The sequence below is a fragment of the Aythya ferina genome, assembly GCF_964211825.1.
Source record: "Aythya ferina genome assembly, contig: HAP1_SCAFFOLD_29, whole genome shotgun sequence".
NCBI lineage: Eukaryota > Metazoa > Chordata > Aves > Anseriformes > Anatidae > Aythya > Aythya ferina.
Genome location: NW_028181463.1, coordinates 2555474 through 2581219, shown reverse-complemented (window position 1 = coordinate 2581219; position 25746 = coordinate 2555474). Strand labels below are relative to the sequence as shown.

The 25746-nt window shown below is 50.4% G+C and overlaps 2 protein-coding genes across 2 annotated transcripts; both read left to right on the top strand.

The window, feature by feature from the left end:
• Positions 1–1886: 1886 nt before the first annotated feature.
• Positions 1887–2819, top strand: LOC311428140 (olfactory receptor 14C36-like; the record flags this gene model as incomplete). Its single annotated transcript, XM_084539689.1, has 1 exon — positions 1887–2819. One exon carries the CDS (start codon positions 1887–1889, stop codon positions 2817–2819), a length of 933 nt encoding a protein of 310 aa, XP_084395815.1.
• A 9515-nt stretch (positions 2820–12334) lies between these two features.
• Positions 12335–13270, top strand: LOC311428139 (olfactory receptor 14C36-like; the record flags this gene model as incomplete). Its single annotated transcript, XM_084539688.1, has 1 exon — positions 12335–13270. One exon carries the CDS (start codon positions 12335–12337, stop codon positions 13268–13270), a length of 936 nt encoding a protein of 311 aa, XP_084395814.1.
• Positions 13271–25746: the final 12476 nt, after the last annotated feature.

Here is a 25746-nt window from a genome sequence, read left to right as displayed (position 1 = left end):
TGCTGCAATTCCATTCAACTGGTTACTCCTGTGTTATCCAAACTTTCCTGCAGCTCCTGATGCTGCTGTCTTCTCAGAGATAGCACAATGACACAAAGGTTGAACTGTCTGCTTGCAGCCATGAATGGCTGACAGAATGGAGCATCAGTGTGGGGGAATCTTTAGAAACTGAAGGATTTTGCCTTGAGAAACCTCTTGACATTTACAAGAAGAAGAGCCCAGTCATGCAGCAGAGGAAGAGGAACCCCACACGAGGGGGCAGACTGGGACCCTGCTGAGTGAGCAGTGCGCAGGTTGAGGAGGGTCTTAGGCACCACGAGGGATGCCATACGAGCAGTGGTGCCTGCTCACCAGGAACCAGGCCAGCTTCCTACAGAGCTGCCTTATGAGATATTTGTGTTCATGGCTATGGCTGTTGTCTCTGCCACTGAGCCTTATAAGGAGACTGCTAACAATCAAAGCAACGGAGCCTAATTAACTCCTCGCCAACCCATGTAGCAGGCAGGGGTTGTACCATTCTCCTCACTTGGCCATGCACATCCCCATGTCCTACTGCCCAACAAAGAGCCCTGAGCAACCTGTCAAGGGAAAGGATCTCATTTCCTATGGGCCAAGGGACAAGGCCTGACCCTTGTGCTTGGTGAAACACATCCATGTTTCCTACACATCAGTGTCACCTTCACATAGCCTTTGTCTCTTTGTCCTCACTGCCTCCAGTGTTCTGCTCTAACGAGCTCCAAGGGAGGCTGTGTCAGTGCTGACCCTCAGGGGGACACTGCAGGAAACTTGCCTCTGACTTGGACTTCTGGAGAGATGTCTTCAATTGTGTCTGAGTGCCTGAGGTTCATGGGCTCATCAGCAAAGCCCCCAGAGGGGTGATTGCAGTGCCTTGGGCTGGTGTTGTGCTGCTGAGCTGGGCCGGGCTCGTGGGACAGAGAGAGCTGCTGGCAAGAGGGCTGTGGTGCAGAGAGACAGCTGTGCCCAGGAGCAGCTCCTCTGCACAGCGCAGCAGGGCTGGGGGCACTGCCTGCAGAGACAGAGTGCTTAAAGGCAGGCAGAAGTGGCAGGATGCACAGAGCTCACTGGGGGAGAACACTTCCCAGCCCTGAACCCCGTAAGTCTCTGGCTGGAGGGCAATGCAGCTGCAGGTCCTGGAGGAAGGAGAAGCTGGGGGTGCAGGAAGGGCTTCTCACGGCTGTGGTGCAGAGCAGGGTCCCTGCACTCAGCCGGACTGGGAGCCCAGGGGCTTGGGCAAAGGAAGGGCAGTGCAGGGGCTGCCTGAAAAGAGAAGGCACTTTCTGCACTCTCTGCCTGCCTCTTCCTGCTCTGATTGTGGGGCAGGTTCTATGTTAATGGGGTAGCTGGATTTGCACTGGTGACTGAGCTTCCTATTGCATTGAACTGAGACACAAACAGTTTAGTGATGAACATGAGAATATCCCTTCTTTTCTCTCTGCTTACAGACTGCACTAGGGCTTTTCTGAGCTGCTCTTTAGGACCTGCAGACAAGGGGATGTGTTTTTTCAACACAGCCTCTGTGTTCATCCATCCCCCAGGTGAGTGCTGCAAGCAGCCAACAGCTGGGCACCAGGGGATGGACAGAGCAGCCCTCCTGGATGTGCCCTCTGGCTGAGCTTTGCCCCCAGAGCAATGACATTTGTCAGTGCAGTGGAGCATGTGTCCCACTGGGGGCTGATGGGCAGAGGTGGCTGCTGTGTACAGGACACTCAGCAAACACAAAGCAGGGCTCCAGACAGGGAGATAGACAAAGGTGCTCTTGGAAACAGGGAATGTAAGGCTTTAACTGGGAATTTATTGAATTTTAGTCAAAGACTTTAATCATAAGACTCTATATATGTATATTTGTTTCTCATTTTGCAGTCTCTATGTCCAAAGCAAATGCCCAACATAGCTCAGTGAGTGAGTTCCTGCTGCTGGCATTCACAGACACGCGCGAGCTGCAGCTCCTGCACTTTGCGCTCTTCCTGGGCATCTACCTGGCTGCCCTCCTGGGCAACGGCCTCATCCTCACTGCCGTAGCCTGCCACCACCGCCTCCACACCCCCATGTACTTCTTCCTCCTCAACCTCGCCCTCCTCGACCTGGGCTGCATCTCCACCACTCTGCCCAAAGCCATGGCCAATGCCCTCTGGGACACCAGGGCCATCTCCTATCAAGGATGTGCTGCACAGGTCTTTCTCTTTGTATTTTTGATGTCATCAGAGTATTCCCTTCTCACCATCATGGCCTACGACCGCTACGTTGCCATCTGCAAGCCCCTGCACTACGGGAGCCTCGTGGGCAGCACAGCTTGTGCCCAGATGGCAGCAGCTGCCTGGGGCAGTGGCTTTCTCAATGCTGTCCTGCACACATCCAACACATTTTCCCTGCCCCTCTGCCATGACAATGCTGTGGACCAGTTCTTCTGTGAAATCCCCCACATCCTCAAGCTCTCCTGCTCAGATGCCTACCGCAGGGAAGTTGGGACACTTGTGTTTACTGTTTCTTTAGTCTTTGGTTGTTTTGTTTTCATTGTGGTGTCCTATGTGCAGATCTTCAGGGCAGTGCTGAGGATGCCCTCTGAGCAGGGCCGGCACAAAGCCTTTTCCACGTGCCTCCCTCACCTGGCTGTGGTCTCCCTGTTTATCAGCACTGTCATGTTTGCCTACCTAAAGCCGCCCTCCATTTCCTCTCCATCCCTGGACCTGGTGGTGTCATTTCTGTACTCGGTGCTGCCTCCAGCACTGAACCCCCTCATCTACAACATGAGGAACCAGGAGCTGAAAGCCACACTGAAGAAACTGATTATATTTATTTAGCAATAAATTGGTATCTCACTTTTCTAGTTTTATTCAAGTTAATCTCAGACAATTTCTGACCTTTGGGTAGAGCATTCTTTAAAATTCTGCTTGCTGTTACATGTGTGCTTTCATTCCTCTTTTCCAGATAACCAGTTCTCTGCATGAGCCAGAGGCTATCTCTGAATGTGTTTATCCCTAAATGACACCTGGCCTTTGTTGTAGTATCTTGATAGTAAAAGGAAGTTGCCCAGTGCTCAGGGCTCCCAAACTGGATTGCAGAAGATAATCAGGGAGTACCAGACTGAAGGGCGTGGTCTTGTACTGGGGTTCCACCTGGACACAGGGGCATGGGGGAACCAGGTTTTGGGTGAGGGAGTCAGGGCTGGACTGAGTCATCACTGGTGGATGCCCAGTGCCCCTGGAGAACATGACCAGTCAAGAAGCAGCTTCCTGGGTTTGAAACTTGACAGGACTGGTGGCATCAAGGATGTATTGGGAGCCACCAGAATATCCTAAGGGTTATCCTGGGACACTGTGTGCCTTGTGTTGGGTGGGCAGTGAGTGGATCTTCACAGTAAAGCTAAGTCAAAGGATGGATTTACTGATGGGAGCTCTGCAATGTCAGGGCACACAGCTGGGTCACAGTGCGAAGGTCTCAGAGGCCTTCAGTTGAAAGGGCCAAAAGGGTGAGCAGGTAAGGGTAGGGAGCTGGGGAGAGGTGGGCAGGGGCTGGGCTGGGCTGGGCAGTGCCTGGCAGAGGGCAACAGCAGCGTCAGGGAGCGGTGGCAGCATGCAGGGGAGGGCTTCCAGCAGGGCTTGGTGCTGCAGAGCCAAGGCTGTGTGAAGGGAGCCCAGAGCTGCAGGGGCAGGGGAGAGGAGGCCGAGGGCCAGGGCAGCTGCTGCAGGGGCAGGGAGCTCAGCATGGCCCTTGCAGCCCCCTGCCCTGGGCCTGCCTCTGCCCTTGGGCTCGGCCCCGGCCTTGGCTCTGCTGGCAGGAGCGCTCTTGGCATGCACTTCCTGGCCTCCCCTCGCCTGCTCACAGCTGCCCACTCCGGCTGCTGCCACAAACGTGTCCTCACCAGCAGCACCACCCCTTGGGCTGCTTCTGCTGGCCTCCCCCAGCCCACTGCCTTGACTCCTTTTCTCTGCTGGGACCCACCTTCCACACCCAAATGCCTTCCTTGACTGTCAGCACCCTATCCCCTGCCCTGTTAGATGACAGTGCCACGGTGGGACGTGTTTCCTTTGGTCTCTCTACCGGCAACATAAATGAACACTATGAGCAGGACTTGTGGTGTCCTGCTTCCAGCCAGGGGGAGGCAGGGAAGAAAGGGACAATCGGGTTTACTGGACTCGGTATATTTGATGGTTTGGCACATCAGACCCACAAATGTATCAGGCTCTACTGGAGACCGGTGCACAGTGTACCCTAATGCCATCAAGCTAGAAAGAGGTAGAACACATCTGTACTTCTGGAGTGACAGGGGCAGCCCAACAGTTAACTGTACTGGAGGCTGAAGTGAGTCTAACTGGGAAGGAATGGCAAAAGCACCCCATTGAGACTGGCCCAGATGCTATGTGCATCCTCGGCATAGACTGCTTCAGGAGAGGGAATTCAGAATTCCAAGAGGGCACCACTGGTGGGGCTTTGGCAGAGCTGCCTTGGAGATAAAGGACATGAAACTGTTGTCTACCTTGCTTGGCCTCCCACAGAACCCTTCTGTTGTGGGTTTGCTGAGGGTTGAAAAACAGCAGGTGCCAATGGCTACCATGGTGACACACCTGAGGCAGCGTCACGCTAACTGAGACTCCCTGATTGCCATCCATGAGCTGGGTCATCGACTGGAGAGCCAAGGTGTAGATGTAGAGCTTGGGAGTGTGCTTTAGTGATGGACTTGTCAGCACTAAGGTAAAGTTGCCTGACCTGGGTGACACGTCCCAGAGTAGTGTCAGGCACAATGCAATTCTTTTTGCCTTCTGCATCTATAGCACAGGAAGAAGGACTTTGCCCTACTTTATTGACTGGGCAGCTCTTTTCACTTTACTCTATTTAGGATTCTGTGTCTGGAAGGGAACAATTTCCGCAATGAGGCCAGGCTCATGGGTACAGCTACAGCCAATAAAGATGTATTTTCTTTATTTTTCACCCTGAGTTTTCCACAGATGACCCAATATAGTCCATGGATGTCTAGGTGTCTACTGAGATTCAGGCTGAATTTCTCAGGATCCAATGGTCATTTGAATCTTATCTTATTTTATTTTATTTTATTTTATTTTATTTTATTTTATTTTATTTTATTTTATTTTATTTTATTTTATTTTATTTTATATTTTTATTTTCTTTTATTATTTTCTGAACACACCCCTGACTTCTCTTAGAAAGGGTTTCATGTGCTGGGCTGGGCTGCACTGACAGGGACAAAGACCACTGCTGGCAGTGGAGCTGTCAGACCAGCACACTCTGCTCTTCCTCCCAATGAAGGTCTCCAAAGAAGTCACCCTGGATGAATAGCAATAGGAGAATGATGTTCAAAACTGAAATGCAGCAAAATTCAGCCTTTGAAACAAGAAAAATTTTTTATTGGTTGCTCTTTGAAATCTTCCTTAATTACATCTTGCAGCTCTGCAATTAGCTGCAAAAGGAATGAAGGCTTGAAGAAAACTATCAAAGAGATGTTAGGAGTTTCTGCATTTTAATGAGTTCCATGGTGCATTTTGGTGCTGAGTCTGTGAAGTTCAGGTACTGAGAGGACAATGATGCAACTGCTAGAGAAAGTAAAGTCAGAAGGAAAAGCTGAAGTGACTTGGAGTATTAATGGGCCCCACTGAGGGCTGTTACTAACAAAGCCTCCCCAGGGCCTTGTTAGGGTAGATAATTGGAGTCCATGATTGCAGACAGGGAAAGCACTGTGTTGAGAAATGTCTTTGTTGGTTTTAGTGAAGCAGAAGAGCCAAGGCCTGACCCCTGGAACTGGGAAAGGAGATCCTGCACCCCTATGTCCGTCTCAGGGCTCTTGCTGGGGTCTGTGGGATATGGTGGGCAGTGTGATGCCATGAGAAGAACAGTGGTACTACACCTCTGAGCTGCTGCACAGGGTTGTAAGGAATCCATGAGACCCCATCACAATGAATATAACATCTCTCCTCCTAAGCTCTAGTCAAGAGGACAAAAACCTCAGGGCTGTTGGGCCCTCCATTCTTGCTAGCACCCTCTGCCTTCTCCTATGTAGCTTTTCCTACGCTGTCCCACAATTTGTCCTATTTCCTTGAAGTCTTCAGACACCAATCTCTGTTCACCACCTTGCTCTCATCGCTTGCTTTCACCGATGTCTCGTCAACCCTCACCAGCTGTTCCTTGAAACATGAAGCCATGGTCTGATAAGAGGGTTACCTCTGGCACCACAGCATGACCCTTTGAGGGACATTTCTTCCTCCTTGTGGACAGTGCGCAACTTCCATGGTGCACTTTGTTGAGTTTCTTCTCCCCTGCTCTTTCCTACTAGCAAAGGAAAGTTCCATCAGGGTGGAAACCACTCCTGAAGTAGGCATCCCAACCCAGCAGACTCCTTGCAGCCTGTCAGCAAACCAGACACAGGTTACCTCAGCAGCAGCTTCCAAGCCAGGGGCCTGCTGCTGGCCTTGCAGCTTCTTGGCTACACACAGCCAAGCCTTGGGCCTCCTGCTGCCCACTCATGGACTCAAGCAGAAGCGACAGGTCAACCCATCTGGGGGCCTTCTTTCTGTCTGGGTCGTCCTGGGTCTGGAGGCAGAGGGGATCCCCCAGTCAGCATGCCAAGCAGGTGCCTTGTGCTGGCCTAGCAGGGCCACTGCCAGATGTCAGCCCAAAAGTGCAGATCCCAGGGAGAAGGCAAGGCTGACCTGTCATCCTCATCAGAGAGGAGTGACCTCACAGTCTCTTTCTGTGACACATTCCTGCTGCTGCCCTATCAAGTGCAGAGACAGAAGTGACCTCACAGTCACTGCCACAGTCACATTCCTCCTGCTGGGCCGTGAGATCCTGAGGTAGAGCTGAGCTTTCTCTTGCCCCCTCGGTATCTCTTTTTCACTTTCTGGGTTAGAGATTAAGCAAAGTTTTAGTGGGATTGTTTGGTGTTCTGCTTGTGCTGTCAGGTCTGTGGTTAAGGTATGGACAAGCTCTGTGGTTAACGGGTGTTTTACGTCTGTCAAGTAGTCTAGGGTTAAATAAGGCATTTTAAGTATGTGTTAAGTGAAAGGATTGCGGTTATCAAGAGAGAAAATTGATGTCTTTCAGTTTGTTGTAGTAGCATTTAGGTTTATTTAGCATTAAAATTACTGTTTCAAGTAAGGGAAGGGATATACATGACTGTTTTAAGTCAGTGTTACTGCACTACCGGCATTGCATGAATGTTATTACCTCTATGTTATGTTATATGTTATTATATTATAATATCTATGTTATTACCTTAGAGCCCAAGTGTAGATGTAGAGCTTGGGAGCGTGGTTTAGTGATGGCCTTGTCAGCACTAAGGTAAAGTTGCCTGACCTGGGTTACACATCCCAGAGTAGTGTCAGGCACAGTACAATTCTTTTTGCCTTCTGCATCTATAGCACATCGACATAGAAGTAGGATTTTGCCCTACTCTATTGACTGGCAGGTCTTTTCACATTACTCAGTTTAGGTTTGTGTGGCTGGAAGGGGACAATTTCCCAAAAGCGGCCAAGCTCATGGGTACAGCTACAGCCAATGGACATATATTTGCTTTAATTTTCTTCCTGAGTATTCCACTGAAGACCCAATAGAGACTATGGATGTCCAGTTGTCTACTAAGATTCATTTACAATTTCTCAGATCCCAATGGTCATTTCAAATTTTATTTATTTTATTTTACTTTATTTTTTTTTATTTATTAATTTAATTGTTTCCCAAAAAAACCCTGACTTGTCTTAGAAAGGTTTTCATGTGCTACGCTGGGCTGCAGTTACAGGGACAAAGACCACTGCTGGCAGTGGAGGTGTCAGACCTCCAGACTCTCCTCTTCCTCCCTATGGAGTTCTCCAAAGAAGTCCCCCTGGATGAATAGCAATAGGAGAATGATGCTCCAAACTGAAATGCAACAACATTCAGCCTTTGAAACAAGAAAATATATTTATTATGTGCTTTGTAAAATCTTTTCCCTTAACTACGTCATGCAAACTCTGCAATTAGCTGCACAAGGCGTGAAAGCTTGAAGAAAACTATGGAGGAGATGTTAGGAATTTCTGCATTTTAAAGAGTTCCATGGTGTATTGTGGTGCTGAGTCTATGAAGCTCAGGTACTGAGAGGAGAACGATGCAACTGCTAGAGAAAGTAAAGTCAGAAGGAAAAGCTGGAGTGACTTGCAGTATTAATGGGCCCCACTGAGGGCTGTTACTAACAAAGCCTCCCCAAGGCCTTGTTAGGGCAGATAATTGGAGGCCATGGTTACAGACAGGCAAAGCACTGTGCTGAGGGAAGTCTTGGTTGGTTTTGGTGATGCAGAAGAGCCAAGGCCTGACCCCTGGAAGTGGGAGGGGAGATCCTGCACCCCTACATCTGTCTCAAGGCTCTTGCTCGGGTCTGTAGGATGTGGTGGGCAGTGTGATGCTGTGAGAACAACAGTGGTGTGAAACCTCTGAGCTGCTGCACACAGTTGAAAGGAATCTATGAGGCCCCATTACAATGAATATAACATCTCTCCTCCTAAGCTCTAGCCAAGGGGACAAAACCTTCACGGCTGTTAGGGCCTTCGCTTTTTACCAGCACCCTTTGCCTTCTTCTTTGCAAGCTTTTCATTGCTGTCCCACACATTGCCCTATTTTCTTGAAGTCTTGAGACATCCATCTCTGTTCACCATCTTGCTTTCATGCCTTGCTTTCACCGATGTCTCGTCAGCCCTCACCAGTGGTTCCTTGAAACACAAAGCCAGGGTCTGATCAGAGGGTGACCACAGAGTCACCCTCTGAGGGACATTTCTCCCTCCTTGTGTCCAGTGCCAACCTTCCATGGAACACTTTGTGGCAGTTTTTTCTCTCCTGTTCTTTTCTACTAGCACAGAAAGCTCTATCTGGTAGGAAACCACTCCTGAAGTAGGCATCCCAACCCGTCAGCCTTCTTGCATCCAGTCGGCCAAGCAGACACAAGTCAACTCAGCAGCAGCTTCCAAGCCATGGGCTTGCCGCTGGCCTTGCAGCTTCTTCGCTAGACATAGCCAAGCCTTGTGCCTCCTGCTGCCCAGTCATGGACTCAAGCAGAAGGGACAGGACAACCCATGTTGGGGCCTTCTTTCTGCCTGGGTCCTCCTGGCTCTGGAGGCAGAGGGGATCCCCCAGTCAGCATGCCAAGCAGGTGCCTTGTGCTGGCCTAGCAGGGCCACTGCCAGATGTCAGCCCAAAAGTGCAGATGCCAGGTCTATGTCAAGGGTGACCTGCCACCTCCAGACACAAGTGACCTCACAGTTCCTTTGCGTGACACGTTCCTGCTGCTGCCCTATCAAGTGCAGAGACAGAAGTGACCTCACAGTCCCTGCCACAGTCAAATTCCTGCTGCTGGGGCAGGAGATGATGAGGCATAGCTAGTCCCCTAGGGACTAGATTTTACTTTTCTGCATTAGAGATTAAGCAAAGTTTTAGTTGGAGGATTTGGTGTTCTGCTTGTGGTGTCAGGTCTCTGGTTAGGGTATGGGCAAGCATTATGGTTTAGGGTGGTTTTTTTTAGGTATGGCAAGAATTCTGGGGTTAAATAGAGCATTTTAATGTTAGTGTTAAGGGCAGAGATTAGGGTCAGCAAGAGAAAGGTAAGGGAATGGTGATCTGCACTGAGTTTTTCTTCAGGTGATACTTTGAGTTCTGCATTACAATAGTGGATTCCTGTCAAGGTGGTCGACTAATGTTTTGGTTGAGGGATTAATATTATTCTTGAAAATTGTGTAAGGGCCATACAAGACTGAAGTCAGTGTTACAGCAGCATCAACATTACCTCTTACCCTCTTACATCTACAAAGATAAGCTTTCAACCTCTTCTTCACTTCTTCTTCCCTCCCCCTAATCTGACATCTCTCCTGGCCAGGCTACTCCTGACCTCCCCATAACAGTCATCTAATCGGGATCAGCTTTCTGATGGCTTTCATTATATCAGAGTACCTGTGCCAGAGTACCTGACTACTCTTTGAGAGAAAAAGTTTTTCATGATATATAATCTAATTTTTCGTAATATCTAATCTAAATCTTCCCAGGTACAACTTGTGGCCATTTCCTCGAGTCCTACCATTAGTTATCTGAGAGAAGAGGCTGACCCCTGCCTCATCACAACCTCAACAGCATGTGTTATCACCTTGGCAATTCAAAAAGGGACACAAGTCACTGGGATGTGCTGGGACTTGGTCTGTGCTTACTGAGCCTCAGTGAGTTCCACTCCAACCGCTGTCATAGGCCCTGCAGCTACTCCAACACCTCTGACATGTCCTGCAGCCACTCCAGACCCTGTGACAGGCCCAGGTCTAGTCTGGGGACTAGACCAGACCCCCCAGGTCTGCTCTTGCTAGGCCAGAGAACCAACCTGTGCCAGGAACTGTTGCCTCTAATTGCAGGAGAAAACAATGGGTGTGAAAATCAGGTTCATTCGAATGCAAAAGAACTACTGCCCAGAAAAGAAAGGAGGGAGAAGAATGTTGATCTATGAAACCTTGACATAGACTTCTCCACATCTCCTACTGCCCCAGAAAGAGCCCTGAGCAAGGTGTGAATGGAAAGGATCTCCCTTCCCAGGAGATGGGGGTCAAGGCCTGGCCCTTGTGCTTGCTGACACATATCCAGTTTTCCTACACATCAGTGTCACCTTCACATTGCCTTTGTCTCCTTGTCCTCACTGCCTCCAGGGTTCTGCTCTAATGAGCTCCACGGGAGGCTATGTCAGTGCTGGCCCTCAGGGGGACACTGCAGGAAACTTGCCTCTGACTTGGACTTCTGGAGAGATGTCTTCAATTGTCTCTGAGTGCCTGAGGTTCATGGGCTCATCAGCAAAGCCCCCAGAGGGGTGATTCCAGTGTCTTGGGCTGGTGCTGTACTGCTGAGCTGGGCCAGGCTCATGGGACAGAGAGAGGTCGTGGCAAGAGGGCCGTGGTGCAGAGAGACAGCTGTGGCCAGGAGCAGCTCCTCTGCACAGCGCAGCAGGGCTGGGGGCTCTGACCGCAGCTGGCACACACAGAGGAGAGAAGGAGAGAGGGCTTGGATGCAGTTGGCAGTGGGAGGATGCTGGGAGCTGCATGCAGGAGAAACATGCACAGCCCTTGACAAGGTAAGTGTCTGGCTGCAGGGCCATGCAGCTGCAGCTCCTGGAAGGGTCTCCTCCTGCTGGGTGTTGTTTCTGGGAGGGCAGTGGGCAATGCAGTAGGCTTTGAGAGTCCTGTTGAGTTGCAGTGTGAGGGGAGGAATTCTGGCAGAAGCACCTTGGAGTGCCCTAAGGCAGGTGTCCCCGGTCAGCCCAGAACACCGTGCTCTGGCTGGCCATGCCGGGCTCTCTGACAGCTGCCCCGTAGCTCCTGCAGCCATGGAGGTGCCCCTTGGCAGGGCCCTGTTGGTGGCAGGGTGCTGCAGGGGAGCGCTGAGCACAGCCGCGTGGGATGGGGTCTGTGAGCACGGGCAGGGGGAAAGAAGAGGTGGGCGCAGAGCAGCAGCTCCCAGCAGGGACAGCTGCAGGCAGTGTAGAGAGGAGCAGGCGGCCAGAAGGAGCTGTTGGTAGAAACGCAGTGGCAGGGGGGATTTGGGCACTTCGTGGCCATGCCCTGCGGTGCAGACGCCTTCCCCTGGAGCAGCCCCTCCCTGGCCTCCTCTCCCCCTGCGGCCCATGGGCTGTGGGGCAGGCATGGCCAGCAGTACAGGCAGAGCCCATACGAGGAGAAGCTCTCAAACTCTGGCTTGATTTGGCCCTCCTTGATTAGCAGTCATCTACATTTTTTCTCAGGGAAACACCTGAAAGCGATTGTCCTGCAGCTCAGAGGGGTGAAAATTGACTGTTGAGAACTGGTCTGATCAACAGAGCTGCTCTGCTCAGTCTTCACCAAGGGACAGTCTGTTTTCCTCCTGGCACCCACAGGGTTTCTCTGGGAGTGCACAGGAAATGTCAGGGAGCTCAACCATCCAATACCTCTCCTAAGTGTTACTGGGATAATAGGAACAAAACAAAGGAAACAAAATCCCTGCAGCTCTGCCTCTGTATTAAGATGAGTTTTTGGCAACAACACTGCAGATCTCACGGATCTGACCAGTAGACGGAATGTAATTTTCTCCCATGTTTCTCTCCAGCTGCACATCAGGAAGGACTCCTATGGAGCTACAGCAGCCCCTGCTCCCCGTGCCCCTCTCAGCCAACACCAACTGCAGCTCAAGCAAGAGAGATGCAGAAAGGTTCTCCTGAAAAAAAGAGGCTCTGTTTGGGGGTCCTCTATGACAAACAATAGGTTTTCCTCAGAGAAAAGTGTTTTAACATTTTTCTGCATTTTCCTCTTTAACAGAAAACTGTGTTCAATGTCAGAGAATGCCCAACGTCAGCTCTGTGAGCGAGTTCCTCCTGCTGGCATTCGCAGACACGCATGAGCTGCAGCTCCTGCACTTCACGCTCTTCCTGGGCATCTACCTGGCTGCCCTCCTGGGCAACGGCCTCATCCTCAGCGCCGTAGCCTGTGACCACCGCCTCCACACCCCCATGTACTTCTTCCTCCTCAACCTCGCCCTCCTCGACATGGGCTGCATCTCCACCACTCTGCCCAAAGCCATGGCCAATGCCCTCTGGGACAACAGGGCCATCTCCTATCAAGGATGTGTTGCTCAGGTCTTCTTTTTATTCTTCTTGTTTGGCTCAGAGTATTATCTCCTCACCGTCATGGCCTATGACCGCTACGTTGCCATCTGCAAGCCCCTGCACTACGGGAGCCTCCTGGGCAGCAGAGCTTGTGCCACCATGGCAGCAGCTGCCTGGGGCAGTGGCTTTCTCAATGCTGTCCTGCACACGGCCAACACATTTTCCCTGCCCCTCTGCCAAGGCAATGCTGTGGACCAGTTCTTCTGTGAAATCCCCCACATCCTCAAGCTCTTCTGCTCAGATGCCTACCTCAGGGAAGTTGGGACACTTGTGTTTAGTGTTTCTTTAACATTTGGTTGTTTTGTTTTCATTGTTTTCTCCTACATGCAGATCTTCAGGACAGTGCTGAGGATGCCCTCTGAGCAGGGCCGGCACAAAGCCTTTTCCACGTGCCTCCCTCACCTGGCCGTTGTCTCTCTGTTTGTCAGCGCTGCCATATTTGCCTACCTGAAGCCCCCCTCCATTTCCTCGCCATTCTTGGACCTGGTGGTCGCACTTCTGTACTCGGTGGTGCCTCCAGCATTGAACCCCCTCATCTACAGCATGAGGAACCAAGAGGTGAAGGATGCAGTGAGGAAACTTCTTCAATACATGTTTCTTAATCATCAGTGATGTGTTCAGAAGATGTATTTCTTATTATATGCAATTTTGATTCATATTAGATCATATCATTTTTATCATTACTAGTGCTATCAAAACATTATCATTAATAATAATCATAAAAGAAATAAAATGTTATTTGGGAAAATGATACAATATTTTAAAAAATATTTTTTTTCTGTTAGTATTTTAAAAATATTTTATTTTGTTTTTAATAATGTAATTCTTAGCATTCTGAATGTTATATTTTGTGTTTGCTTTGACCATATCATCTAACACGCATAGAGAACCAGGCTTCCTTGGTAGATAAAGACAATAAAGATACCATCAGAAATTCATTGCTCTCAGTATCCCTCTCTTCCCATCTCCTCTGGAGCTGGGGCAGCTGCCTCAGCAACCAGGAGTGGCTCGGGGCCAAGAGCCCAGCTGCCACTTATTGTATTTGGATTCGACCTTGTGTATCTAGGTGACAGTCCTGTTGTCTCTATAGCAGGGCTGGCACAAAGCCTTTTCCACATGTCCCCCGCACCTGGCCATGGTGTCCGTCTCCCTCAGACCTGTCATGGTTGCCTGCCTGAAGCTCCCTCCATCTCCTCCCCATCCCTGGACCTGGTGGTGGCAGTTCTGTACTCAGTAGTGCCTCCAGCAGAGCACGTCCTCATCTGTAGAATGAGGAGCCAGGAGCTCAAGGATGCCTTGTGGAAATTAATGACTAGATGTTTCTTGGATGCAAGAAATTTCTGATCTGCTTCTGCACGTGACTTGCAATGTCAATAATTGGAGGAAGAGCCAGTATACCTGTTAGTGTTTCTTTCTTTTTCTTTCTTTCTTTCTTTCTTTCTTTCTTTCTTTCTTTCTTTCTTTCTTTCTTTCTTTCTTTCTTTCTTTCTTTCTTTCTTTCTTTCTTTCTTTCTTTCTTTCTTTCTATTTATTTTTGTTGTGGTTGTGTTTGTGCATATTCTTATTACATTAATTCAGCTAATGAGCACCCATTAAAATGATATGGATGTACCTGTTGAATATAGCTTATAGACTCTATGCATGTGAAGCCATTCTCTCTGTGAATTTAACCTTAATGGAGTTAAAATTCAACTGCCATTTTGTCTGACATCTGTCCTCTGAGACCTGGTCTGGCTCTGCAGGGGCAGTGCCCGTGTGCAGGGGTGCAGAGGAAAAGAGTCCCATCCCAGCAGCACGGCCAGGGAGCACCAGCGCTTGGGGCATGCAGAGCTGCTCTCTTGCCACTGCCGCCCTGTCCTGCTGAGCCCTGCTGGTGGGGTCAGGCCCGGCTGCTCCTGCAGCTTGGTGCCAGTGCTGCTGTGGGGCTGTGCTGGGACTGCAGGCAGGGACAGGCAGTGGGCACGGCAGTGGCACAGCTGGCCTCCACTGCAGCACTTCCCTCCTAAGGGGGGATCTCCTCCAAGGTGGACTGACCAGAGCTCAAGTGCTCAATCTGGTGTGAGCAGGCAGAGGAGAGCTCTGCAGCCCCACGGCTCAAAAAAGCCCCACCAAAGGAGCCTGGTGAGTGATTCCTTGCAGCCCTGGGGCAATGGCAGTGACCCCATGAGCTGGGTCTGCCTCCCAGCCTGCCCAGCATGGCCCTACAGAGTGCCCCCATGCCCCAGACACCACAGCCCCCTCGCACTGCAGAGCAACACCACCAGCTGGGGCTGGGGCTTCAAGGATGCTTCACATGAGTGTCTTCTAACCCAGCTTCAGACTTCTGGACTTGAGTGTGATCTTCACTGTGCACAAGGAGCTGAGAGACCGCCAACAGGCATGGGGCTGGAACATTGCCTGCAAGGTCCCTCCTGCCCTAGCACCTCCCAGGACTGGCATGGAACTGGCTCCTGTGTGTCAGAGAGGCTGGGAGCCCAGCAGGTGTGTCATGAGCTTGGAGGATCACCACCAGATCACTTCTACCTGGGCAGGTCCTGGCCCAAAAAGGGGGTGTTTTGTAGGTGTGGTATTATAAGCTCAGTGGTGCGTCAGAAACACCAAGTCCAGCAGGAAGCGAATGGCAGTTAAATGGCCTGTGAGGTGACTGCTTTCTGAAGTAGCTGACAGGTCACCCTTGACTCCTGGCTGGGACGTGTGCATTTAGGCTCACATCTGCCAGTGTCCATGGTAGGGCAGCAGAAGGCACTTGCTGTGCATGTCGTTTCTGAGATCGGCTCCTTCTAAGTACCTGGTAGGCCCCATAGAGGAAGAGGTCTTGGATAGGGGTTGTCATGTCAGAGGTGTCAGCTTTTGCCTGAAGTCATCCTTTAGGACTGCTTTCAGTTTTCGACACAGAGGGGGCCACTGCCTCCAAGACGCTTGGGACAAACTGCATGAGGGTTTGGAAAAAGATAGCCTGGGTGCACAGAAGCCATTCCGTATCTAAAAGTTGGAGGCAGGAAACAAAATTTTTGGGGTGGTACAAGAACATCAGCTTGTGGGCCAAAAGGAGGAGATGGGTGGGAATGCTCTGAGGAGCTCAGCTCTGCCTCAGGATCTCCTGCCCCAGCAGGAGGAATGTGACTGTGGCAGGGACTGTGAGGTCACTTCTGTCTCTGCACTTGATAGGGCAGCAGCAGGAACGTGTCACAGAAAGGGACTGGGAGGTAACTTGTGTCTGGAGGTGGCAGGTCAGCCTTGCCTTCTCCCTGGGAGCTGCACTTTTGGGCTGACATCTGGCAGTGGCCCTGCTAGGCCAGCACAAGGCACCTGCTTGGCATGCTGACTGGGGGATCCCCTCTGCCTCCAGAGCCAGGAGGACCCAGACAGAAAGAAGGCCCCCAGATGGGTTGTCCTGTCCCTTCTGCTTGAGTCCAGGACTGGAAAGCAGCGGGCACAAGGCTTGGCTGTGTGTAGCCAAGAAGCTGCAAGGCCAGCAGCAGGCCCCTGGCTTGGAAGCTGCTGCTGAGCTGACTTGTGTCTGGCTGGCTTACTGACCACAAGGAGCCTGCTGGGTTGGGATGCCTACTTCAGGAAGGTTTTCCAACCTGATGGAGCTATCTGTGGTAGTAGGAAAGAGCAGGAGGGAAAAACTTGCCACAAAGTGTGCCCTGGAAGGTTGGAACTGGCCACAAGGAGGAAGAAATGTCTCTCAAGGGGTTTTGCTGTAGTGCCAGAGGTCACCCTCTCATCAGACCCTGGCTTTGTGTTTCTAGGAACAGCTGGTGAGGGTTGACGAGACATGGGAGAAAGCAAGGGATGAGAGCAAAGTGTTGAACAGAGATGGGTGTCTGCAGACTTCAAGGAAATAGGGCAATGTGTGGGACAGCATTAGAAAACCTGCAGAGGAGAAGGCAGAGGGTGCTGGTAAAAAGGGAAGTTGCTAACAACCCTGAGATATTTGTCTCCTTGGCTAGAGCTTATGAGGAGAGATGTTATACTCGTTGCAATGAGGCCTCACTGATTGCTTGCAACCCTTGCAATTATCTGCCCTAACAAGGCCCTGGGGAGGCTTTGTTAGTAACAGCCCTCAGTGGGGCCCATTAATACTCCAAGTCACTTCAGCTTTTCCTCCTGACTTTAATTTCTCTAACAGTTGCATCATTCTCCTCTCAGTACCTGAACGTCATAGACTTACCACCAAAATAAACCATGGAACTCATTAAAATGCAGAAACTCCTAACATCTCTTTGATAGTTTCTTCAAGCCTTCATGCCTTTTATATCTAATTGCAGAGCTTGCAAGATGCAATTAAGGAAGAAGATTTCAAAGAGCAACTAATAAAACCATTTTATAGTTTCAAAGGCTGAATTTTGCTGCATTTCAGTTTTCAGCATAATTCTCCTATTGCTATTCATCCAGATTGACTTCTTTGGAGACTTTCATCAAGAGGAAGAGCAGAGTGTGCTGGTCTGACACCTCCACTGCAAACAGTGGTCATTGTCCCTGTAACTGCAGCCCAGCCCACGCATGAAACCCTTTCTAAGATAGGTCATGGGTGCCTACAGATAAAATAAAATAAATAAAATAAAGTAAAATAAAATAAAATAAAATAAAATAAAATAAAATAAAATAATATAAAATAAAAATAAAATAAAATTGAAATGACCATTGGATCCTGAGAAATTCAGCCTGAACCTCAGTACACACCTGGACATCCATGGACTATCTTGGGTCTTCTGTGGAAAACTCAAGGTGAAAAATAAAGAAAATATATCTTTATTGGCTGTAGCTGTACCCATGAGCATGGCCTCTTTGTGGAGATTGTCCCCTTCCAGACACAGAAACCTAAATTGAGGAGAGTGAAAAGACCTGCCCAGTCAATAGAGTAGGGCAAAGTCCTACTTGCTGTGCTATAGATGCAGAAGGTAAAAAGAATTGCATTGTGCCTGACACTACTCTGGGACGTGTCACCCATGTCAGGCAACTTTACCTTAGTGCTGAAAAGGCCATCACTAAACCACACTCCCAAGCTCTACATCTACACCTTGGCTCTCCAGTCGATGACCCAGCTCATGGATGGCAATCAGAGAGTCTCGGTTAGCGCGGTGCTGCCTCAGGTGCGCCACCATGGTAGCCATTGGCACCTGCTGTTCTTCAACCCTCAGCAAACCCCCAACAGAAGGATTCTGTGGAAGGCCAAGCAAAGTAGACAACACTTTCATGTCCTTTGTCTCCAAGGCAGGTATGCCAAAGCCCCACTGGTGGTGTCCTCTTGGAACTCTGAAGTTCCCTCTCCTGAAGCAGTCTATGCTGAGGATGCACATAGCCTCTGGGCCAGTCCCAATGGGGTGCTTTTGCCATTCCTTCCCAGTTAGACTCACTTCAGCCTCCAGTACAGTTAACTGTTGGGATGCCCCTGTCACTCCAGAAATACAGGTGGGTTCTACCTCTTTCTAGCTTAATGGCATCAGGGTACTCTGTGCACCGGTGTCTAGTAGAGCCTGATATATTTGTGGATCTGAAGTGCCCGGCCATTAAATATACAGTCCAGTAAACCCAATTGTTCCTTCTTCCCGCCTCCCCCTGGCTGGAAGGAGGACCCCTCTAGTCCTGCTCATAGTATTCATCACAGTGTCTGGTAGATGAAACACTGGAAACACGTCCCACCGCAGCACAGTCATCCCACAGGACAGGGGACAGGGCGATGACAGCCAAGGGATGCATTTCGGTGCAGGACTTGTGGCAAAAGTCATCCTGAAATACTCAAGAACAGGACACCTCAAATGGCTGAAGCAGAACCCATCGGCATGTCCCAGTTTGGGAATCATCTCCTTCCGTCTGGGATATGAAAGCAAAAAATGTGAAATGCCCCGTCAGGTCAATGCACACAGTAAGGTAAACTCACAGGTATTGTGCTGGAGTGTCAGAAGGCAATAAGCATTGCGTTTTGCCTCAGACTATTCAAGGAGACCTAATGCAGTTCATCCCTGAGATAAAGCAAACACTCTAAGAAGTGTGAGGGATGTTAAGTTGTGGCCTAACATGAAGAAGGATTTTGATCACTAGTGAAGGAACGGTCTTTTTCTGCCATCACCAATCTGGTTGCACAAGCATGACAACACCTAAAGGTCATATATCCCATGACTCTGTCAACCCACGGGGCAGGGGAAGGGAGATGACAGTGAAGGAAGGCATTTGGGTGTGGAAGGTGGGGCCCAGCAGAGACAAGGAGTCAAGGCAGTGGGGTGGGGGAGGCCAGGAGAACCAGCCCAAGGGGTGGTGCTTCTTGTGAAGACACGTTTGTGGCAGCAGCCTGAGTGGGCAGCAGCTGTGCACAGGCGAGGGGAGGCCAGGAAGTGCATGCCAAGAGCGCTCCTGCCAACAGAGCCAAGGCCGGGGCCGAGCCCAAGGGCAGAGGCAGGCCCAGGGCAGGGGGCTGCAAAGGCCATGCTGAGCTCCCTGCCCCTGCAGCAGCCGCCCTGGCCCTCAGCAGATGTGCTGGCTGGCATGCACGGGGAGGTGCTGGCGTGCATCAGAGAGCAGCAAGAAGGGCGCTGGAGAGGGCTGGGGCCAGGCGGATGGCAGAGGCTGGCTGAGGGTCCCCTCTGCTGCAGCCAGTGCACTCAGCGTGGCAGGAGGAGGGCAGGCAGGGCTCATGGCCCCGGGGCACAGCCTGGCCCTGGGCTCTTCCTGACATCCCTGCAGCTCTTGGCATGTTGTGGTGAGGTGCCCCTCAGCCTTCCCTCCTGTGCTCCCAGGGCACATGGCTGCCTCCTGCCCAGCTCCCTGCCCACCATGAACGTTCAGCACGGCTGCTTCCTAAGCTGGGCCTTGCCCAGGGTCAGTCCAATGCAGGGGCAGAAAATGGCCCTTGTCCAGGTGACTTTTCATGGCCTTCCTATCAATACATGCTCTTCTCATCCTTGATCTCTTTTACTGAATATAGAGGCCTAGGGGAGCTTTTTGGTACAGACTAAGACAGAAAAAGCGTTGAGTCCTTCAACCCCGTCTCTGCCTGCTGCTATGAAGTGCCTATGAGACATGGACTTGCTCTCAGGTATTTTCCTCTGACAATCTCAGCAGTGCCCAGTGACAGGACAAGACATGGGAATACATGACATTCCCCACAGGAAAACACTTTTACTCTGAACAATACCAAGCACTGGATCATGTTTCTCCAAAAGTGGGCGAATCCCCATCACTGGAGATACCAAAGCCCAACTGGAAATGGGCCTGGGCTGCCTGGTGGAGGTGTCCATGCATGGCTAGTGTGGGTAGCTAGATGGGCTGTGGAGGTCCCCTCCAGTCTCAGTGAATCTGTCACTTTGCAATGCCTGGCAGGGATTACAAATGCCAGTAATACCTCTGCCCACAGCAGTGTTCCCTCCCCCTACCTCCACTCTCTTGCTACTTCTTTTCTTCAGGATTAGAGTCAGAAGGGACCTCTGGAGGTTTCCAGTGCTAAGATCTGCTCTGAGCAGGGAGAACTTTCACATCAGATCAGGCTGCTTCCTCAGTGCTTCCTCCACCTCACTTTTGAAAGCCATACTCATAGGGGCACTGGCTGGAAGGCCAGTTCTGATTCAGTGGTGCTACAAGACAGCAGTGTGGAAGAGAAGGGTGACCAGCACCAAAACGACCATGTCCTGCTGCTGTTAGTATTCGTGGGTCCAAGAAAGCGGTGACCCTGCCTCAAAGGCTGCAGGGAGGGAGTGCCTGCCAGGGCAGTAAAGGGCAGCCCCAAAGGAGGACACCAGGGCTTTCCAGCACGTTGCAGCAGGGATCTTCATCCCACAACCACTGCTGTGCCTGAGAAGAGTGCATGAGAAATGAGATCCAGAGAAACTGCCTACCTGTTGGTTCCTTTATTTAGTTAGTCACAAAGAGCTTAGCAGCACCTCTACATGAGGTCTTTGGGTTAGAAGAAAAGGTAGAAGGAGATAGAAGAACAAAAATAACTTAAATTTATAAAATAAAATGATAAAAATAATATTTAGCATATTGGAATAATATTGAAAAGGATGAACTAATTTTGAAATATAGGAACAAAGACGTTTCTGCCTTGTCCAGCTATACTTCAGGGAATCACATGCAGAAGATGGCTTCTTTGTCGAAATACTGAATATAGCAACAACATCCTCAGTGCCTCCTTGAGCTCTTTATTCCTCATGCTGTAGATGAGGGGGTTCACTACGGGAGGCAACGCTGAATACAAAACGGCCACCACCAGATCCAGGAATGGAAAGGAGATGGAGGGGGGCTTCAGGTAGGCAAACACGGCAGTACTGAGATACAGGGAGACCACGGCCAGGTGAGGGAGGCACGTGGAAAAGGCTTTGTGCTGGCCCTGCTCAGAGGGCATCCTCAGCACTGCCCTGAAGATCTGCATGTAGGAAAAAACAATAAAAACAAAACAACCAACACCTAAACAGGCACTAACCAGAAGAAACTTGACTTCTGTGAGGTAGGTACCTGAGCAGGAGAGCTTGAGGATGTGGGGGATTTCACAGAAGAACTGGTCCACAGCATTGCCTTGGCAGAGGGGCAGGGAAAATGTGTTGGCCGTGTGCAGGACAGCAGTGAGAAAGCCACTGCCCCAGGCAGCTGCTGCCATCTGGGCACAAGCTCTGCTGCCCACGAGGCTCCCGTAGTGCAGGGGCTTGCAGATGGCAACGTAGCGGTCATAGGCCATGACAGTGAGAAGAAAAAACTCTGCACCAATAAGGAAGACTAAAAAGAAGACCTGTGCAGCACAGCCTTGATAGGAGATGGCCCTGGTGTCCCAGAGGGCATTGGCCATGGCTTTGGGCAGAGTGGTGGAGATGCAGCCCACGTCGAGGAGGGCGAGGTTGAAGAGGAAGAAGTACATGGGGGTGTGGAGGCGGTGGTGGCAGGCTACGGCGCTGAGGATGAGGCCGTTGCCCAGGAGCGCAGCCAGGTAGATGCCCAGGAAGAGCGCGAAGTGCAGGAGCTGCAGCTCGCGTGTGTCTGCGAATGCCAGCAGGAGGAACTCGCTGACAGAGCTGACATTGGGCATTTCCTGCCCTTCATCAAGGACACTGAAAAAAAGGAAATATACAGACTGTTAGGGGAAATTTCCCCGAACAATATTCATTTCCTTTCTCATTAGAGCCTTCATATTATCTTTCTTTCAACGTGACCTTTGTGTGTCTCCCTGGTTGTAGCCCTGCTTTGTGCTTCCTGAATGTCCTGTACACAGCACACAGCCACACAGCTCCACAGCAGTGGTAAATGTCGTTGATATGGGCAAAAACCTCAGCCAGAAGTCACTTCCAGGAGAGCTGCTCTGTTCATACCCCGCTGCCCAGCTGCTGGCTGCTTACAGCACTCAGCTGGGGGATGGATGCAGACAGAGGTTGTGCTGAAAAACCACATCCCCTTGTCTGCAGGTCCTAAAGAACAGCTCAGAAAAGCCCTAGTGCAGTCTGTAAGCAGAGAGAAGGGATATTCGCAGGTTTGTCACTAAACTGTTTATGTCTCAGTTCAATGCAATAGGAAGCTCAGTCACCAGTGCAAATCCAACTACGCCGATAACATAGAGGCTGCCCCACTACCCTGTTAATATAGAGCCTACCCCACAATCAGAGAAGGAAGAGGCAGGCAGAGAGTGCAGAAAGTGCCTTCTCTTTGCAGGCAGCTCCTGCCCTGCCCTTCCCGTGCCCAAGCCCCTGGGCTCCCCGGGCAGGCTGAGTGCAGGGACCCTGCTCTGCACCACAGACCTGCACACCCCTGTCTGCACCCCCGGCTTCTCCTTCCTCCAGGACCTGCAGCTGCATTGCCCTCCAGCCAGAGACTTACTGTGTTCAGGGCTGGGAAGTGTTCTCCCCCAGTGAGCTCTGTGCATCCTGCCACTTCTGCCTGCCTTTAAGCACTCTGTCTCTGCAGGCAGTGCCCCCAGCCCTGCTGCGCTGTGCAGAGGAGCTGCTCCTGGCCACAGCTGTCTCTCTGCACCACGGCCCTCTTGCCATGAGCTCTCTCTGTCCCATGAGCCCGGCCCAGCTCAGCAGCACAGCACCAGCCCAAGGCACTGCAATCACCCCTCTGGGGGCTTTGCTGATGAGCCCACGAACCTCAGGCACTCAGAGACAATTGAAGACAGCTCTCCAGAAGTCCAAGTCAGAGGCAAGTTTCCTGCAGTGTCCCCCTGAGGGCCAGCACTGACACAGCCTCCCTTGGAGCTCCTTAAAGCAGAACCCTGGAGGCAGTGAGGACAAGGAGACAAAGGCAATGTGAAGGTGACACTGATGTGTAGGAAAACTGGATTTGTGTCACCAAGCACAAGGGCGCAGACAATAATGAATGATTTAAAATTTTAAAAGACAGAAAATGAAGATAAAATAGTAATAATAACAATAACTATAATAATATTAATAATAATATGTACAAGGCAAGTGATGCACCATGCAATTGTTGAGAAACCCCTCACCGATGTTCAACCTGTCTCTGAGCATTGGTCCCACTGACCCTGGCCAGCCGGCATCAGGATCTCTTGTGCATGTCCCTTGACCTTAATTTCTTTTCGTGCAAAATCAGCTCTCGGAGGAATTTGGAGTATTTTCTTCCCTTTCTCTAATACTCCCTCTGATCTGTCACCCCACCCAGTAATGCCATCGATGTAGTGCAGGTGCTCAGGAGCTTCCTCCTCTTCCAGGGCAGTCTGAATCATGCTGCTGGCATGGCAGCACTCAGCATTGCGGGACTTCATTCAGGCCACGATAGGCCTCTGTTAGTGCACTCGGTTGCTGCTATACTGACACAGGTGCATGGCTGTAGTAGGGATTGGCACCAGCTGTCCTTCAGCCCTCATCAACCCCACAACAGAAGGGTCCTGTGAGAGACCAAGGCAAGGCAGACAACAGTATAATGTCCTCTGTCTCCAAGGCAGCTATGCCAAAAGCCCACCGATACCCTTTTGGGTCCCTGAAATATCTATCCTCTCCTGAAGCAGTCTCTTCCAAGGATGCACAGAGTCTCTGGGCTAGTGCCAATGGGGTGCTTTTGCCACTCTTTCCCACTTAGACACACTTCAGCCTCCAGTACAGTTCAGTGTTGGGATCCCCCTGTCACTGCAGACATACAAATGGGTTCGACCCTCTGTAGCTTGATGGCATTAGGGTTCACTGTGCAGTGGTGCCCACTAGCTCCTGATACTTCTGTGGGTCTGATGTGCAAGGCCATGGAATCCACACAGTCCAATAAACCCGACTGTCCCCTTCCTCCCCCTGGCTGGAGGCACAGCCCCTCTAGTCCTGCTCATAGTATTCAGTACTGTGTCTGTAGGACTGCCTGTTGGAAATTGGAGCAGCAGTTCTCTAAGAACCACTTTTAGTGACTGTTTTTCCTTGCCACTCACATACCCGTGCCTCTAGATTTTCCATCCAACTTTCTCATGTGCTCTCCATGGTCACACCGGTAAAACCACAGGGTGGCACATAGTGTGTACCCACCATATCTGCCTTCCTGCCCTCTAATTCCAGGGAGGGGTGCTGTTTCTCCCAGCACCAGAGCAGCATAGGGATAGGGATTGTGTGATTACTGATGCTCTTATGACTTCTTCCTCTTCGTCCTCCTACTCATATGATGGCCCAGCTTTTCTGAAGCCTGCATCTTCTGACTAACTGACTTTCACATCCATTGTTTTTTCTTGCATAGAGGAGCAAGTGATACAGACAGAGCTTGGTTTTCTGGCTCAGACACAGGGCCCAGAAAAAGAGCTGGAGTTGCTGCAGGGCATTTTGCAGATGCTGTAGTAGCTGCAGGGTATGTCAGAGAGGTTGGAGTGACTGCAGAGCTTTTCACAGAGGCTGGAGTGGCATTGATTGTGGCTCTGTAAGCACAGGCCAAGACCCAGCAGACTGCAGTGGCATGTGTCTCTTTGGAAATGCCAGGGTGATTACACCTCCTTTTCAAGCATTTAACCATTTTTTTTTTTAGGATTCTGCATTTGCTCAGGGTGAAGTTCTAAAGTTCTGGAGGTGCTGACTGCTGTATGTGCCTGCCCAGATCCTCCCTCACTCCCTGCCACTCCAAACTCTCCTGCCACCAGACAGAAATCTGAATGGTATTCTTAAGTAGTCCTGAAACACATTCAGGAGACAAAACAATAGGAGCGTGCTGGTTTGACCATCCCAAGGATATTCAAAACTTTGAAGAGCCAGTGTAAATATTCTTGAGGAGAAGGGTGAGGTGAAAGAGAAAGGGAGAGTGAACAAGTGGGGAAAAGTGTCCTCCCCTTGTCTCCCCATGGCTTGGTTTCCTGAGGAGAAATGGTCCAGAGTGTAGTTCTTAATAGTTTCTGAGAGATGGCTTCCAAGGTATCATGGTAATGGCAGTGCTGTGTACAAGTACCAGATTAGTCTCAAGACCAGGAATTTTATCATATCATCAGCCAGTGTTACACAACACATCAAAAGAATAAACTTGATGCAGCCATCAGAAAAGATAAACAGCATGACAGGGGAGACATACAGTAAGTAATGTGCTATGCAACACAATTCTGAAATCGAGCACAACAGATCTGAGCTTAAAAGAAAAAGAGAGAAAGAGAGAAAGAGAGAAAGAAAGAGAGAAAGAAAGAGAGAAAGAGAGAGGAAGGAAGGAAGGAAGGAAGGAAGGAAGGAAGGAAGGAAGGAAGGAAGGAAGGAAGGAAGGAAGGAAGGAAGGAAGGAAGGAAGGAAGGAAGGAAGGAAATCAACTTCGTGATCACCAACTATTAAAATCAACTAATGCTTATAATAGCTTTCTTTTAACATGCTGTGGTCAGATCTGCCATTTGCTCAAAATTCGTGCTCCATGTTGGGCACCAAAAGAGTGTGGTTTGACCCGGGAGGCAGCACAGCACCACACAGCCATTCCCTCACACACACACCCTGCTACACCCCGAGCAGATGCAAAAGAGAATGAGGAGGGGAAAAAAGATAAAATACATAAATAAATAAATAAATGCATCTTGGATTGAGATAAAGACAGTTTAATAGGACAGAAAAGGAAGAGAAATAATATGAGCAATGATGATGACGATCATGATGGTGATTGCGTGTCCCACAGTAGTGGTACTCCCTACCCTGGCCAGCCACCCCATATTG